At 44.5% G+C, this 14,338-nt stretch overlaps 2 protein-coding genes across 11 annotated transcripts in view; one reads left to right on the top strand and one right to left on the bottom strand.

Annotated features, from left to right (window-relative positions):
* The window catches only part of CBX5 (chromobox 5), a 57,880-nt gene extending 57,161 nt beyond the window's left edge, over nt 1-719 (bottom strand). For 2 of the 5 annotated variants that reach the window (XM_084836708.1, XM_084836709.1), the window contains exon 1: nt 301-407. Coding sequence is in view for 1 of the 5 variants with exons in the window: in XM_084836707.1 (XP_084692833.1) it covers nt 301-521 (221 nt within the window). In the remaining 4 variants the exon portion in view is untranslated. Of the gene's footprint in view, nt 1-300 lie in introns of all 5 variants that reach the window. The other 3 variants (XM_084836712.1, XM_084836711.1, XM_084836707.1) reach the window with 3 other exon arrangements.
* A 348-nt stretch (nt 720-1,067) lies between these two features.
* On the top strand, nt 1,068-13,949 carry HNRNPA1 (heterogeneous nuclear ribonucleoprotein A1). 6 transcript variants are annotated; one of them, XR_014788094.1, is made up of 13 exons: nt 1,068-1,166; nt 1,257-1,295; nt 2,548-2,664; nt 3,386-3,532; nt 4,553-4,763; nt 4,859-4,951; nt 5,624-5,716; nt 6,228-6,332; nt 6,762-6,872; nt 8,480-8,608; nt 10,554-10,616; nt 13,446-13,531; nt 13,792-13,949. XR_014788094.1 is itself a non-coding variant. In XM_084836701.1 (12 exons), the coding sequence occupies exons 1-11, from the start codon at nt 1,152-1,154 to the stop codon at nt 10,607-10,609; spliced, it is 1,116 nt and encodes a 371-aa protein (XP_084692827.1). In that variant the 5' UTR covers nt 1,068-1,151; the 3' UTR covers nt 10,610-10,616; nt 13,446-13,949. The 6 variants fall into 6 exon arrangements, 4 of the variants coding, with proteins under 4 accessions (XP_084692827.1, XP_084692826.1, XP_084692829.1 ...); XR_014788095.1 differs by lacking the exon at nt 1,257-1,295; XM_084836701.1 differs by having other exon boundaries at nt 13,446-13,949.
* The last annotated feature ends 389 nt before the right edge of the window (nt 13,950-14,338 follow it).

The following is a 14,338-nucleotide window of genomic DNA, read 5'->3' as shown; positions in this document are numbered from 1 at the left end:
AACCCCCCCCCCCCCACCACCACCACCACCAACCGCAGCTTTCCCGTTGGTTAAAACGCCTGCTACTCCAGGCTCTGGACTTCAACATACTAACGCTCCAACTGCCTCAACCCTTCGACCCGTCAGGCTGTCATTCACATTCCAGGGCCCCGCCCAGGGCACAGGCCCCGCCCCCTCCAACGGTACCTCACGGCTCAGTCAGTCAGGTTCCCAATCACGCCGAAACCACGCCCCCTCCCTCGGAATCACAGGCTTTCGGTAACGCGCCACCCGCGAGGACTGTTTCCCGTGATCGCTCACCTGGGGAAAGTAACGGCTCGGCACGAAAGCAACTTCCCCCTCCCTGGTTTGTACCCCCTCACAGCCGCCGCTTCTGCGCAACGCCCGCCAAAACAGCTTCTCAGTGCGCACGCGCCAGCCCCTCCGCCCCCTTCCCAGCTTCTCTGCGCTGGCGTGAAGCGCGCGCACCTCTCCATTCTCCTTTCCCCCCTCCTCGTCAGATGCAACGCTTTAGGGCGCATGCGCGGTTTGTATGGCACGGCTCACCGTGTACACCTGCCTGGAAGCAAGTTTTATATATTAAATGGCTTTTTCACCCCTTCTACCCTCGCTCGCACCTTCACCACTTCATGGATGAATTAACTTCCAATCACCAACGCAAAACGTTGAGGGACGCCAACTTAATTCCCGCCTCTATTATAGTGAATGAAGAGAAAATCAGCCAATCCCCCAAAGGTATCCGGTCGTACTAGCCAATCGTAAGAAACCTGCGTTCTAAATTGCCCAATCAGATGGAAGCTATGTGGCGAAGACGAGTGTCGCCTTGAGACTGGCTATTTGAGGAGAATAGGGCGGGAAAATCGACGAGTGACAAAAATCTCACCAATAGAAAGTGCATAGAGGTGGGGATAACGAAAAAAAAAGGGCGTAGTCCCTATCCGATCTTCCAATAGGAGGCAAGGTATCTGGCCATTATCCAATGAGAGGTAAGGGAGGCTATGCAGCGAGCCAATGAGAGTGGGTAGGGGTGGGCGTTGATAGTGAGGCGACGGTGCGCCGCTGACTCTGCCCCTTTCCGTCTCGTCTACAGTGAGAGGGAGCGTCGCTTGCAAGGAAGTCGGGCTAGGCCTTGCCTGTTTGTTCTCACCACCATGTCGAAGTCTGAGGTAAGAGCCTATCATGGGCGCTCTTATTCTATTCTTTCTATCCTAAACCTGTGGCTTGTTTTTGTGGAATTATGTCTCCTTTGCCTTTAGGGTTCGTCCGATTACGGGTGCGATATGTCTCCTAACGCAGTAAGTGTCAAAGATAATGCGCCGCCTTCTCTCGCGTGAATTGTGTTTTATATCGAGTTTCCGTTCTAGCTCTTTTCTCTGTGCTCCGCTTTAGGGCCTTCGCTTGGGCCTGCTCCTTATCGCCTAAGGGTTACGCATGCGCGTTGGCTTCCATAGGGCAGGCGCCATCTTTTACAGTGCGTGGCTTTCATAGCCGCTCATTCCCGCTGCCTGGAATGGCTGCGCTTGCGCTGTCCAGGGAGGTGGGTTGGTGTCGAGAGAACGCGCGCCTGCGCACTTCCAACACTGGTTTTCCCCTTTCGGCTCTGTGGGGGATGGGAAGATGCGTACGCCACGTGCTCGCCCGCTTTGTCTATGCGGTCTTGTTTTGCTGCTGGCAATCCCTGTCTTCCCCTCCCCGCCAGCTTCCCCTTGTAAATGGGGAGAGGCTGCGCGGTGGGCCTCCATCTCTTCTTACCTCTGCCTCTTGTCTATTAAGATGATTTTATTTTTGGGGAGTGGGCGTGTGAAGACAATGCATGTTTGCTCTGAAGCAAGAGCAGTGCTCAGTAAGGCTACTCCCAACTCAGTTCACATAGGACTTGAATCACTTGCATTGCTAAATAGCAAGTGCATCTATTTTTGACCATTGTAGGTTCAAATACAATACTGGAATGATACCATTGTGTAAACTGAATGGCTTTGTCTCTTCTCTATTCAGCCTCCTTTGTGTGTGTGTTACGTATCACAGTAACAGCTACATGGCTGGGGGTGTTGAGATACATCCCTTGTTTGCAAGGAATGCGGGCAGATTTACTTGGGGGAGCCCTTATCCTCAGCAAAACTCCTGAGATACATTCTAAAATTAAGCTGCAGAAAGCATATTTGATGTATTTCTGCACATACATCAAAACAAATTGCTGTTCTATCAGAACAAGAGTTGTAGCCCTCAGGCATAGAACTGGAAAGGTTCCTCAAAAGCACCTGTACTTCTGGCCACAATTACATATAATCTTTAATGCGGATGGAGGTGACTGCCTAAGTGGTACCTCAACTGCTGGAAAGCTCTTCTGTTGCATTAATTCCATTTAGGATGATAGCAGACAAAGCAGGTAATGTGCCATTTATGTTTCATAAGTGTGCCAACTGGTAATGCTAGTACAAGAGGAGTATGGCTGTTCATTTCTTCTAAGGAGCAGCTGGGTGGGTGTGGTGTGCAGTGCTATATAGACACCTTCATGGTTTTATTATCACCCTACTGTTCTGTTTTCAGTCTCCCAAGGAACCTGAACAGCTGCGCAAACTGTTTATTGGTGGCCTCAGTTTTGAGACAACAGATGAGAGCCTTCGCAATCATTTTGAGCAATGGGGCACACTTACAGACTGTGTGGTAAGTGAGTGCATGTATTACTTTGGTGATGGACTTTTTATGAGGGGAGAGGTGCTACTTTGAGCGGAATTTGACATTACCAGTTCAAGAACATGGTTATAAATATTACATAACCAATAAGCAGAGTACCCAAAAAAGGAGGAAGAAGGCATGAGTGATTGGTGAACTCATTAGCGTGGTGAAGTGTTCGGGGGAGGGAGCAATCCTGTGGCGGCTAGTCAGCAGCTAGATGGACATAGGATATCTTGTTTTCTGGGAACTGACCCCCTTCCCACTTCAGCACTGCTTTGGAGGCAGCGAGGAGAAGCCACATGCTCACAAGAGGGTGCAGAGTGGCTGAAACGGGGCATTCTGGGGCAGGGAAGGTGGAAATGCCAGTACAAGACATCCAACGTGTTGTCAGGCAGCCTCCTCTGTCCTGTGGCTAGACAGCCAAAGCTGTCTAGCTGAAAATGCAGGGCAGGAGAAGCGCAGAGGGAACAATCCCCTCTGTGTTTCTCCTGCCCTGCATTGGATAGGCGGTCGCCTCCCAGTTCGGAGGCAGCTACCTATCTGCATAGGATTGTGCCCTTAATGTACTAGCCTTGCCTTTTGTCCTTGGCCTAGAGAAAAGTGATACACTGAATAGGACTCTTAATATGATTTGATCAAGAGCTATAATATGTAGAGCATCCTCTGAACCATCCAACCATTTGTTCTAAGGCATGCTGTTTTGTCCTAGGTGATGAGAGACCCCAACACTAAGCGCTCCAGGGGCTTTGGATTTGTCACTTACTCCACAGTGGAAGAGGTTGATGCTGCCATGAATGCCAGGCCACACAAAGTTGATGGTAGGGTTGTTGAACCAAAGAGAGCTGTATCTAGAGAGGTAAGAACTGTTATTGGGTGTACAGGTGACGGTTTAGAGGAATTAGCTGAAATGCTGTGCTCCTTGTCTGTAGCTGAAAGCCTAACATGTTGTAGCCATGTATGGCTCAGGTTTTTGTGTTGACTCTATTTGAATGTAATGGTGGTGTATGGTGACAAATTGTGGGTTAATTAACCGCTTCCTGCTTCCATTAGTAACCCCCAAATGCTGCATCCTAGGGTGGTTTTTGTGATGTCCAAATGGGTACTTGGGGCTGTTCATAGGTTAAACAACTCTCAAATTAACCCAAGAACAAGTGATGGGTTAACTTGAGGATGTTTAAACCACGAACAACCCCAGGTGCCCCTGTTTGACCATTGCAGAAACAAACCTTGAATGCAGCATTCAAGTGCTTGTAATGGCAACAGGAAGTGGCTCAGGCATGGTACACCTGCTTGCAATTCATGGGTTAATTAGCCCATGATTTGCTGCTGGATCCTGCTGTTACATCTGAACAGAGCCTCTGTGTTGCCATGGTGGTTGCTAGTTCAATAATCTAACACTATATTGGGCATCTTTTATTAAGGTAGGTTATAATAAGGAATAACATAATTAAAGCAATACCTTCTGTCCCAATAAATCCTGGAATCCTTTTACTTTGTTGTGTCCTACATTGTCTTCTCCAGTCCAATTTTCTACTCTGCCTGAATCTACAATCCTGTGTGCACTCACTTGGGACTAAGACCCACTGAACTGAGATTTACTTCTGAATACACACAGGATTGGGCAGGTGTAGAGTAGTACCCCAGAGTTCAGTGGGACATATTCCCTAAACATACCTAGGATTGTGGCCTTCATGAGGATCTGCAGCATATAGCCTTGAGCTACAAGATATGCAAGTCTTCAACTTACTGCAGCATACACTCTGTACGGTAGCTTTGTTGAGTTAAATGACTGCAGAGCAGTAGTGGAGAAAATAAACATTAACTTACGGGTTTACAGGCAGTTATCTGACATCCCATTTGTCCTGTCTTACTGTAGGACTCTCAAAGGCCTGGAGCCCACTTGACAGTAAAGAAAATCTTTGTTGGAGGAATTAAAGAAGATACAGAGGAGCACCACCTGAGGGACTACTTTGAACAGTATGGCAAAATTGAAGTAATTGAGATAATGACTGACCGTAGTAGTGGCAAGAAAAGGGGGTTTGCCTTCGTTACTTTTGATGACCATGACTCTGTGGACAAGATTGTCAGTAAGTGTATCAGTTCTTTATTGCACATACTCTGACTTGGTATGTATTCTGGTTGCAGTGAAAATGCTGACAACATTTTCGTCTTTCACATTTAGTTCAGAAATACCATACTGTGAATGGGCATAACTGTGAAGTCAGGAAAGCTTTGTCAAAGCAGGAAATGGCCAGTGCTTCTTCCAGCCAAAGAGGTGAGTTTTCAGTGCTTAGATCCTAATAAAGCTGCACTAGTGTATTAATTTGGGGTCCTGGTTCTGTTAGGTCGCAGTCAAAATAGATTTTTTTTTATTACCAAGATGAAACACAGCTATTTGTGCAAAAGGATGACAGTTTATTGATAGAAAATGGATGCAGAAAGAAAAATAAGCAGACAAAGCTCACACCTCTTATCAGCCAATGAAGCTGTCACAGCTGAGTGACTATCTGGGTCTCCAAGATAGATGAGAATTAGTTCCTAGGGCCACAAGTTTCTCTAGGCTGGTAGCGCCTTTATTCTTCTTTAGAGCAAGACTAAAAAGCAAAGCCAGCTGGCTAGGTTTTATAAGTTTCTCTCCACTTAATTCAGGAGCTGAATTACTTCTGCCCATTCAGGAGAAGGGAGCTCTCTTTCTTATGGGAAGCAAAACTTACCTAGTCTCAGGATGAGCGAATACAGCTGCCCAAAACAGCTTCAAGCTGAAGCTGTAAATTACCAGCCTGTGTCAGAGGCCTTCCTAATTAAAGCTGCTGGCTAGGCCAAACTACAGAAATCTCTAGGTGGCTACTAACAGCATATGGGAATGCTTTGAAGTCCACTTTATTGCTCACCAACAAACTCACTACCATGAGTGATGCTCTTCAGTAGTGCTGATTGTTCTTGTTAGGCCGCAGTAGTTCTGGCAGCTTTGGGAGTGGCCGTGGAGGTGGATTTGGTGGCAGCGACAGCTTCAACCGTGGCAGCAACTTTGGTGGCCGTGGTAAGTACTCCCACTAATTTTAGTTGTCAGACTTATTTGGTTTTAAGAGCTAATATTAACAAAACAGCTTCTAGGAGAACAGACCTACTCCCTGTTTAGTTTATTCCTAGGATTGAGAGTTCATGCATACCTCCCCCACCCTTGGGTTTGGTACTGAACTGGGAGACAAAACCTGCTTTCAGGGTTGTTAGCACTCTGTTCAGGTTTCATGTTTCTTTAATTCTTCTCTCTCCTGAAGAGAGAGGTGTGTATCAACTAGAGGACTTGTTCCAGCCTCTTCCCCATGCTATGATAGGAGGCCCCAGGGATAAATTGCTAAACGAAGCGGGAACTCTTTTGGATTGAAAAGTTAGAGAAATTAGCTTAGTTCGTAATATTTTTGGCCTCGTTATCACCTTGAAGGATGCTTAAAATTTAATTAGGTGAAGTTGCTGGAAATCATCATGCAAGCTCATCTTAAGCATTAAGTGAAAAGATTCCAATGCTAACAGGCGTCGTTGGTTTTTCTCAGGTGGGTTTGGCAGTCGCAGTGGTGGTGGTGGCGGCGGCGGAGGTGGTGGCGGCGGCGGCGGCTATGGAGGCAGTGGAGATGGCTATAATGGGTTTGGCAACGATGGTAAGCTCACATCAGTCCTTGTGATTTTCAGTAATTAATCTTTTATATAAGAGACCTATTCTTAACTGCTTATAGCCTGTCTTTAAGGATATAAACCCTTCCAGTGTTGCTTACAATTAAAATCATAACAATAGCAAAACATAGCAATCATCGGGATTTTTTCCACGCTCCCGTTTGTGGTAGGCGGCCTGGTGGATCAGGGGGATAATAGTCCATCTGGAACAAACTCTGATGTTTTTGCCTGTCTCCCTTACTCTGCTGTTTCTTCCCCCTTGATGTGGTAATGAAGAAACTGGGCACATCACTTTGTGCTTCCCAAATTCTTACAAGGATGCTTTATATATCAGTCACACTGGGATGTGTGCGTATGGTTACTACAAACTTTATGCTATGATAGTTTAACACGACAGTGTCCTGCCCTTTCTATAGGCTATGGAGGTAGTGGCCCTGGATACTCTGGTGGAAGCAGGGGTTATGGCAGCAGTGGCAGCTATGATGGCTATAACAATGGAGGTGGCGGTTTTGGTGGTGGCAGTGGTGGTAAGTATCCTACTGATGATGACCCATCAAAACATTGGTGTTTTAACATCTTCTGTTAAATGCAGGGAAGTTAGGGATGCAGGGATGTTAGCAGAGCCTTTTACTGATGTAGTTCCTTCACTGCTTACGTTCTGGATTCTCATCTCTACAATCCTTAAGGAGCAATTTTTTTTTTAAGTTCTTGGAAGGTGGTTGTTCATGCCAAGGAATGAAATGCTGGATCTAATTTTAAGTTTTCTTAAGTGTACTAAAGTGTCAACTCGCACCAGCTGTAACACAGTTTTAAGCAGTTACGCGTAACCATCTTTCAAGCTGATTTGCCTAAGCTAAATGATGTAAAGGTTGCCCCAGGGCATTATCAATTTAAAATCTTGCATGGGTGTGAAAGCTTCTTTGAAGTATCCAGCGAGGAGCTCTAACTGGGACACTGCTTTGGGCTTTAGCAAATATCTGCTGAAGCCTTGGAAGGTTAATATAGCAAAACAATCTGAGAACTTATAAATTGGGTGGGGAACCTGTGGCCCTCCAGTTGTTGAACTCCAGCTTCTATCAGCCTCAGCCAGCATGGCCAACGGTCACAGGTGTTGGGAGTTGTCCACTGAATCTAGAGGGCCGCAGGTTCCCATATATGGTGAAATGGTTGTACGGGATTTGCCACATACCTATTTAAAATGTTGGTTAAGACAACAAGACTAAATATATAGATATCGCATGTTGAAAGGACTAGAGGAACAACTCAACTCTGCAAATGTAAATACTTAGTTGAAAATTGTTTTCTCTGATTTTGCAGTGGTAAGTAGAAACCAAAAATACGTAGATGCGCATATGAGAGATGGCTTTTGTTCACTGAACATTTGTTAAGACATGGGATCTTAACAAATAGAATCTATTCTAACTTGTAAAGTTTTACTCAGGTTTTGCTTGAATCAACCAGAAGGCACTCCACTAACAAAAGAAAAACAGGTGATGAAGTCACAACAGTGCATGTTCATTGTGGGGTTTGCCAGCGCAACAATCCATGAGTTTAATACAAATAAGTATTATTTTCAGTTGTATTTTTTATATGTATCTGTGAAAACACTTATTTGTATGAAGTCCAAGGGTGGTTGTATGGAATGTCATATGGCTTTTATTGAGGAAAGTTTTTAAACTCGCATATTTCATTATGTTGCAGGCAGCCGCTGAAGGAGAGTTACTCTGAAATGTTGGGTGGGTAAGGGATAAAATAAAAAGCCACTATTGTGACTTCATCACCTATTTTTTCTGCTCTTCTCTGCATGATTTTGTAAACTGCAGAATTACTGCATCCATCCTATGTAGTGCTTTTTATTAAAATCACACATGCAGTGATTTGAATAAAAAGCACTACATAGGATGGATGCAGTAATTCTGCAGTTTACAAAATCATGCAGAGAAGATAAAACATCCACTAATACTCATACTGACCGATACATTTATATGAATGTGTGCAGTTGGTATTGGACATAAAGAGAAAGGGATGAACGATTGTTCCTAGTTTGGTAGACACAAGTGTACTAAATTTTGAAAGGAGTCTGCTTTGTCACAGGTACCTGTGATAATAAAAGGTTGTTTCTTGCTCTACCCAGGAAGCAATTTCGGAGGTGGTGGAAACTACAATGACTTTGGCAGTTACAACAGCCAGTCTTCAAACTTTGGCCCCATGAAAGGAGGAAACTTTGGAGGCAGGAGCTCCGGCCCATATGGTGGCAGTGGTGGTAAGCGTCTTAAATGAGACCCTGGCAGTTGAATAGGAAAGCTGAATCACCAGTTCCTGGTTTGATCCTTGATAGGCTAGGCATGGAAAACTTAGTCTCTGTTTATCTAACAATGCCAGGAGCTAGCAGCTGACTCCTCCAGCTCTTGACCATTTGCAGATCTCTCCCAGATTTCCTCTACTACTTGCTTTTTTCCATATACAGAGTGGCCCAAAAGTAGGTATACAGTATAGTTTATTTGCATTTTATTATATTGTTTATTACATTTACATTTGTTTAACGCTGTTTAATCTCATCAGTGCTCGAAATGTATTCCATCAACTGTCACTCCGTCACACTCTTCCCAACTGTCATTCTGACTCCACCCACACATCTTCTACTTACACATTCTCTCCCCCTCCCATCAACATTCTAAACAACTGTATACCTACTTTTGAGCCACCTGGTATAGTGACTGGGTTAGCATGACACAATAAGCCACAGTGGGTTGTGAGCCTTGTTGGTGTCAGTGTGGCTTACTGTGACTGTGTTGTGGATAATTCAGCGTTTCTTAACTATGCCCAAGCCACCCTGAGAACCCATGGTTTGTAGTAGGGTTATTCAGGGTGGGTTGTTGTGACATCCAAACCTGGTACTTTAGATTGTCCCAAGTGGGCTACGCAGCTACCTGGCAAAAGTGGCAAAAAAGCCCATGCTGCTCCTCATGATCTTACCAATGCTGCCACCGTTACCATTTTATTTTTATTTATTGCATTATATCCCGCCTTTTTTCATCTTGCAAGGAACCCAAGGCAGCATACATTATCCTCCTCCTCTCCATTTTATTCTCATGACAACAACCCTGTGAGGTAGGTTGGGCTGAGAGTCTGTGACTAGCCCAAAGTCACCCAGTGAGCTTCCATGGCTGAGTGGGGACTAGAACCCGGATCTCCCAGCTCCCAGTCCAACACTCTCACCACTACACCTCCCCGCTCTGATCCTATGCTTTCTCACAGCACTTACTTTGCCACCTTTTTCAGTGCTTCAGAAGTATGCAAATAGGATTGTAATCTCCCCCCATCTTTCACAAGTGTGCAGATTCACCAGTTCACTATGTCTCTCTCACCTTGTCAGTTTCCTTGTATGTTACAGCTGTCAAAGGAAGGGAAATGCAGTAGGTAATGTACTAGGAAATCAACAGGACAAGACTGCGCACAGGCCATCTGCACACTTGTGAGGGACCAAGGAAAAAATAATACTAAGACAAAGTACAAACCCACTTGTGCAATTCACAAGCACAGAAAAATAAAAAAGGGGTAGGAGAAGTAATTGTTCCAAAAGGGAGCACCAGTGGGGGGCGGGGGCAATGACTTCCATTTGGCAATGGTAGCCTCTTGTTATGCCTTAAACTGACACTTGTCAGTGTCCTCCCCCCTTTCGACACTTCCCCAAGTCTCAATAAGGCAAGACTACACACAGCAGACAGAGGAATCTGTGCGCTTGGGAAACACTGGGAGGGGGGATTATTTTTTAAAAAATTACGATCCCATTTGTGTACTTCCAAAGCATGGGGGGAAAGGTGGCAAATGAAGCAAGTGCTCTGAAAGGGGTAACAATCAAAGCGGGGAGGAGGGACAGGAAAGTTCACTGTAGGGTCGGGAATACCAGATGGGTTGCTATGCAAAGGATGTTGGGACATGTGCAGGGAGTGGACTGGAGGACTGAGGGGGGAAAAGAAGGCACAGCAAGGAGCAGTATGGGCTGGTGAACAAATAACCAGCCCACAGTGTCTTATTCTCCACGGTGACAGCATGATGTGTGAACTGGCACAGTGACTTTAGTAGTCGCACTACTCGTTTCTTGCCCTCTGAACAGTATCTTTATTCTGGGTTGGTCCCACTTAAAGATGTCAAACTCTTGCCTCCTTAGCCTCCTATTTCTGAAAATGGAACATTTGTTCTTTCAGGTGGCTACGGTGGCTCTGGTAGTGGCAGTAGCTATGGTGGTGGAAGGCGGTTTTAATTCCTAGGTAAGAATTTCCCCTTTAGCCCAGGAATAAATGTGCAGAGCTAATGAATTGTAATCGTAACTCTTAATGTAGCTGAGCAAGTTATTGTAGTTTAAGCATACTTGGACTAAAATGCAGATGTTAAAGCTAATATATGGATTGGCGATCGGTGGGAACAAACTTGCTATTGGATTATAGCCTTGAGTCTAAATGTGTTTAGATTAACAACTTTATTCCATATTATTCAACAGGAATCAAAGCTTTAGCAGGAGAGGCGAGCCAGAGAAATGACAGGGAAGCTACAGGTTACCACAGTTGTGAACTCAGCCAAACACAGTTGTGGCAGGGTAGAACTGCCTCATGAAGACATGTGTTAGACAAGCGCTTGTTTGCAAACATCAGGACTGTATTTGTGACTAATTGTATAACAGGATATTTTAGTTTTTGTGTTCTGTGGAAAGTGCAAAGCATTCCAACAAGGGTTTTTATGTAGATTATTTTTTCCACACCCATGCTGTTGATTGCTAACTGTAATAGACTGATCATGACGCTGAATAAATGTGTCTCTTTTTTTAAATGTGCTGTGTAAAGTTAGTTTACTGTAAGTTACTATGTATTGGTTTCAGCTGCATGGTTGGCGTGCAGATTTAGCTAAAAGGGTGCCAATGCCTGAGAACAGGGGTCCTTTATATACTGGTTTAAAGACCAATGACAAGCCTGTCCACACTTGCAAACTATCACAGCAGCCAATATGAGCTGCCGTTATCAAACTCTTACAGCTTAAAATGGCTTTTGAGACTTTTGGCAACTAAATATTTACAGGGATCTGCTGTGATACCTGCTTGTGTAGAAAGCTCTAGACACTCAAAGCCAGTTGGTTCTGGGTTGCTGTGGATGTGGTACCGACGTCAGCCTTGCTAGGCACGTTTTAACTCTATTAACTCCACTACAGAAATAAGAGGGTCATTCAGTTGACTACCATGGGCTGGGAGATCTCAGTACTGGGGGAGCTAATGCCAGTCAAGTGGCTTACTTTTGCAGTCTTGTTCTTACAATAGCGATAAGGGGGAAGTGAACACTGAAGAGACTAGTAAAATACATTACCTCATCCACTGCTAGTGGAATGTTTGGGATTGGTCCCAGAAACATCACTTGCTAAAATTGATAGGAAGGCATGCCTGGAGCATCCCAGTTAATGGGGATAGGGTGGAGGGCTATGAAAAAAATAGAGCCAGATTATTCACTGAATATAATAGCTAGCAATCCACAGGATTGTTCATTAATGTAAGTTGGTCAAAAGCCTCTTAAAAAGCCACAGATCTGGGTTAAGGCTACACTGTGATCCCTATTTTCGTGGTTAGTACTGGGAAGATTTCAACACATAACAGTCTGAATCTTCTCACAGGATTAATAGAGCTAAGTAAGTCTTGTGGCATTGAAGGTGCCACAAGTCTGCCAGAGGCACTTAACATAACCTCATAACTCCTTTCAAAACGTGTGTGTGTTCATCCCAGTGAGGGAGCCAAAGCAAGTTATCATCTCAACTATTGGTCTAGCTGCATTTTGAAATTCCAAAGCCCGCTGTTGGATAGTCCATGGTTTCTCGTTCTATGAAGTAACGGTCCCAGGCATATTTCCCCTCAGTGCGGTTCTGTGGTAGAAAATGGGCCTTCTGAATAACATTTTTCTGGCTCAATTTTAAACATATTTTCCTAGTGTGCCCCTCAGTTCCATGAGATGGATCTAGAACTGCATTTAAAAATTGGAGGGGTGTGTTGGTGGTGGTGGTGGTGGTGGTAGCGGTGGCATAGTGTTGAGTCAGTCTTTGGGACGTGAGTGCACCTTAAATTACCATCTTAGTGTCTTGTGAAATTGGGCCAGTAATCTGTGCTTAAAACCATTTAGCATTACAATGGTGCATGTATATGGTGCACGTGTGTATATACATATATATTTAATTTGTTTCTGACTGGTGAATGGCTTAATTTAGAATGCAAAATTAATAGTCCTGATGGGTTTTTACGTGGCTGAGTTTGCAATAGCAGGTGGATCCTTACTCTATTGAGGGAGACAAGACCTCAGGATTCATGAAGTAATACTCGTTTTGGCATGGTAGCATAACCACAACAGAGGAGAGCACACCAGGATCCGAAAACTAAGTAGCTTTACAAATCCGGGAGGCATGCAGATGGTTGAGCTACTAGGAACGGCTAGCAAGCATAGCTCCGAATGGCTTCCAGCTCAGACGCTACCACAGCTGAGAGTAGACACGTGTGTTGAGTCGAGTGGACAGATAAGCCAGGTGCAGGCTTCTGCTGACTAGAAGGGAGTGCTCAGTGACCATCGGAAGGAGGCAGACGAGAGTAAGGATCCTTGCTCTTAGGACTAGCAGTCAGACGCAGAAGGAAGGAAAGGTTATATTACTGTACTGGTAGGTAAGAACAGATTTTACTTATGTCCTATACAGTTTTTTTTAATCCTAACTTTCAGAGGCTGAGTTTACCTTGTAAATACTAGTTCAGCTACTTTTTTAAAATGTGCCCAGTGCTGTAATATACAAGCATTAGATGGATAGAACATAATACTGGTTTGTGTATTTAAAAAATATTCAGTCACAGGCCTAACATGGCTGGTGAAACATATTTAATGAAAGCACTGCCTCTTATCTCCCTCTTTGGGTGGCCTTGTCGACTTAAAAGATTTAGCCTAGTACCACAATGCACTGGCTGTGCTGCTGTAAAGGCAGATGACTACTTGTGGGGGTGGGGACACCTATGCAAAGTATCTGCGTTAAATGCCATAGGGAGCGCTTAACCGTGAGTGATATTTAACACTTCTTCCTTCTTATAGGAGAAGCGGAGCTGACCGGTGCTAAAATGCGTTTGCTCTAGGCTGGTGGACTAGAATGTCTTCGGATCTCCTTTTTCTTTTTAAAGGTAAAATCAGACAATCCTGAAGTTGTATGGGGCAGGAAGCAGTGGCTACCAGAATGAACAACAAATACCACAAGAACTCATTTGACAAGTGTAGGCTGGATTCTGTGTGAGATTGTAATCTTTTATCTAGCTTGACATTGAGTGCAAGGCTGCCACTAGGAATAGAGATGATCTTCAGAGTGTTCTGAAAACAAAACCCAAGTGCTTTAATGTCTCTGTATCTGATCATTGTAGTCATTGGGGGGTTTTTTCTCTTGCAGGACTCTTCAACTTGGGATACCATAAGCCCTTCAGAGAAAGTTAAATGGCTACTGGGTAGCTGTGTGTATAAGCTGTTCATGCAAATAGCATTTTTTATACTTGTTCAATAAAGTTTTTGCAATAACTGGCTTGCCTTTGGAGGCTTGTCAACATCTAAGGCATTCGGAGAGTGACTTCCATCCCATCATTCTGACATAAGCTTCAGTTGACACTTGCAATATTGGCTTGAACTTGGCATGGAGAGAAGGGGTGAGCTGTTCTAATAGTAAGACCCTGCGAACTGGGGGGTTCTGCTTGTAAACAAACACTTTGGGGCCTGCTGAAACAAAACTGCAGGATATTTCTATAGAGAGCCTTCAGTACCATATGGAATCTTCCCACCTAGTTCACTTCTTGAAAGGAAGGCTCTATTAAGTGATGTAAAGAGATGCAACTCGTTCTCCAATTTTTGCTTCTTGATGGAGTGTATAAACATACACTTCCCTAAACATGCAGTTACACTGAGCAATTGCTAAAATAGTTGTTTGGAGTGGGCAGAGAACCTGG

Source organism: Heloderma suspectum, chromosome 2 (assembly GCF_057233095.1).
Source record: "Heloderma suspectum isolate Gila_16-S chromosome 2, 16-S_ref, whole genome shotgun sequence".
NCBI classification, from domain to species: domain Eukaryota; kingdom Metazoa; phylum Chordata; class Lepidosauria; order Squamata; family Helodermatidae; genus Heloderma; species Heloderma suspectum.
The sequence above is the reverse complement of the archived record's forward strand: the minus strand, read 5'-3'. Positions and strand labels throughout refer to the sequence as shown.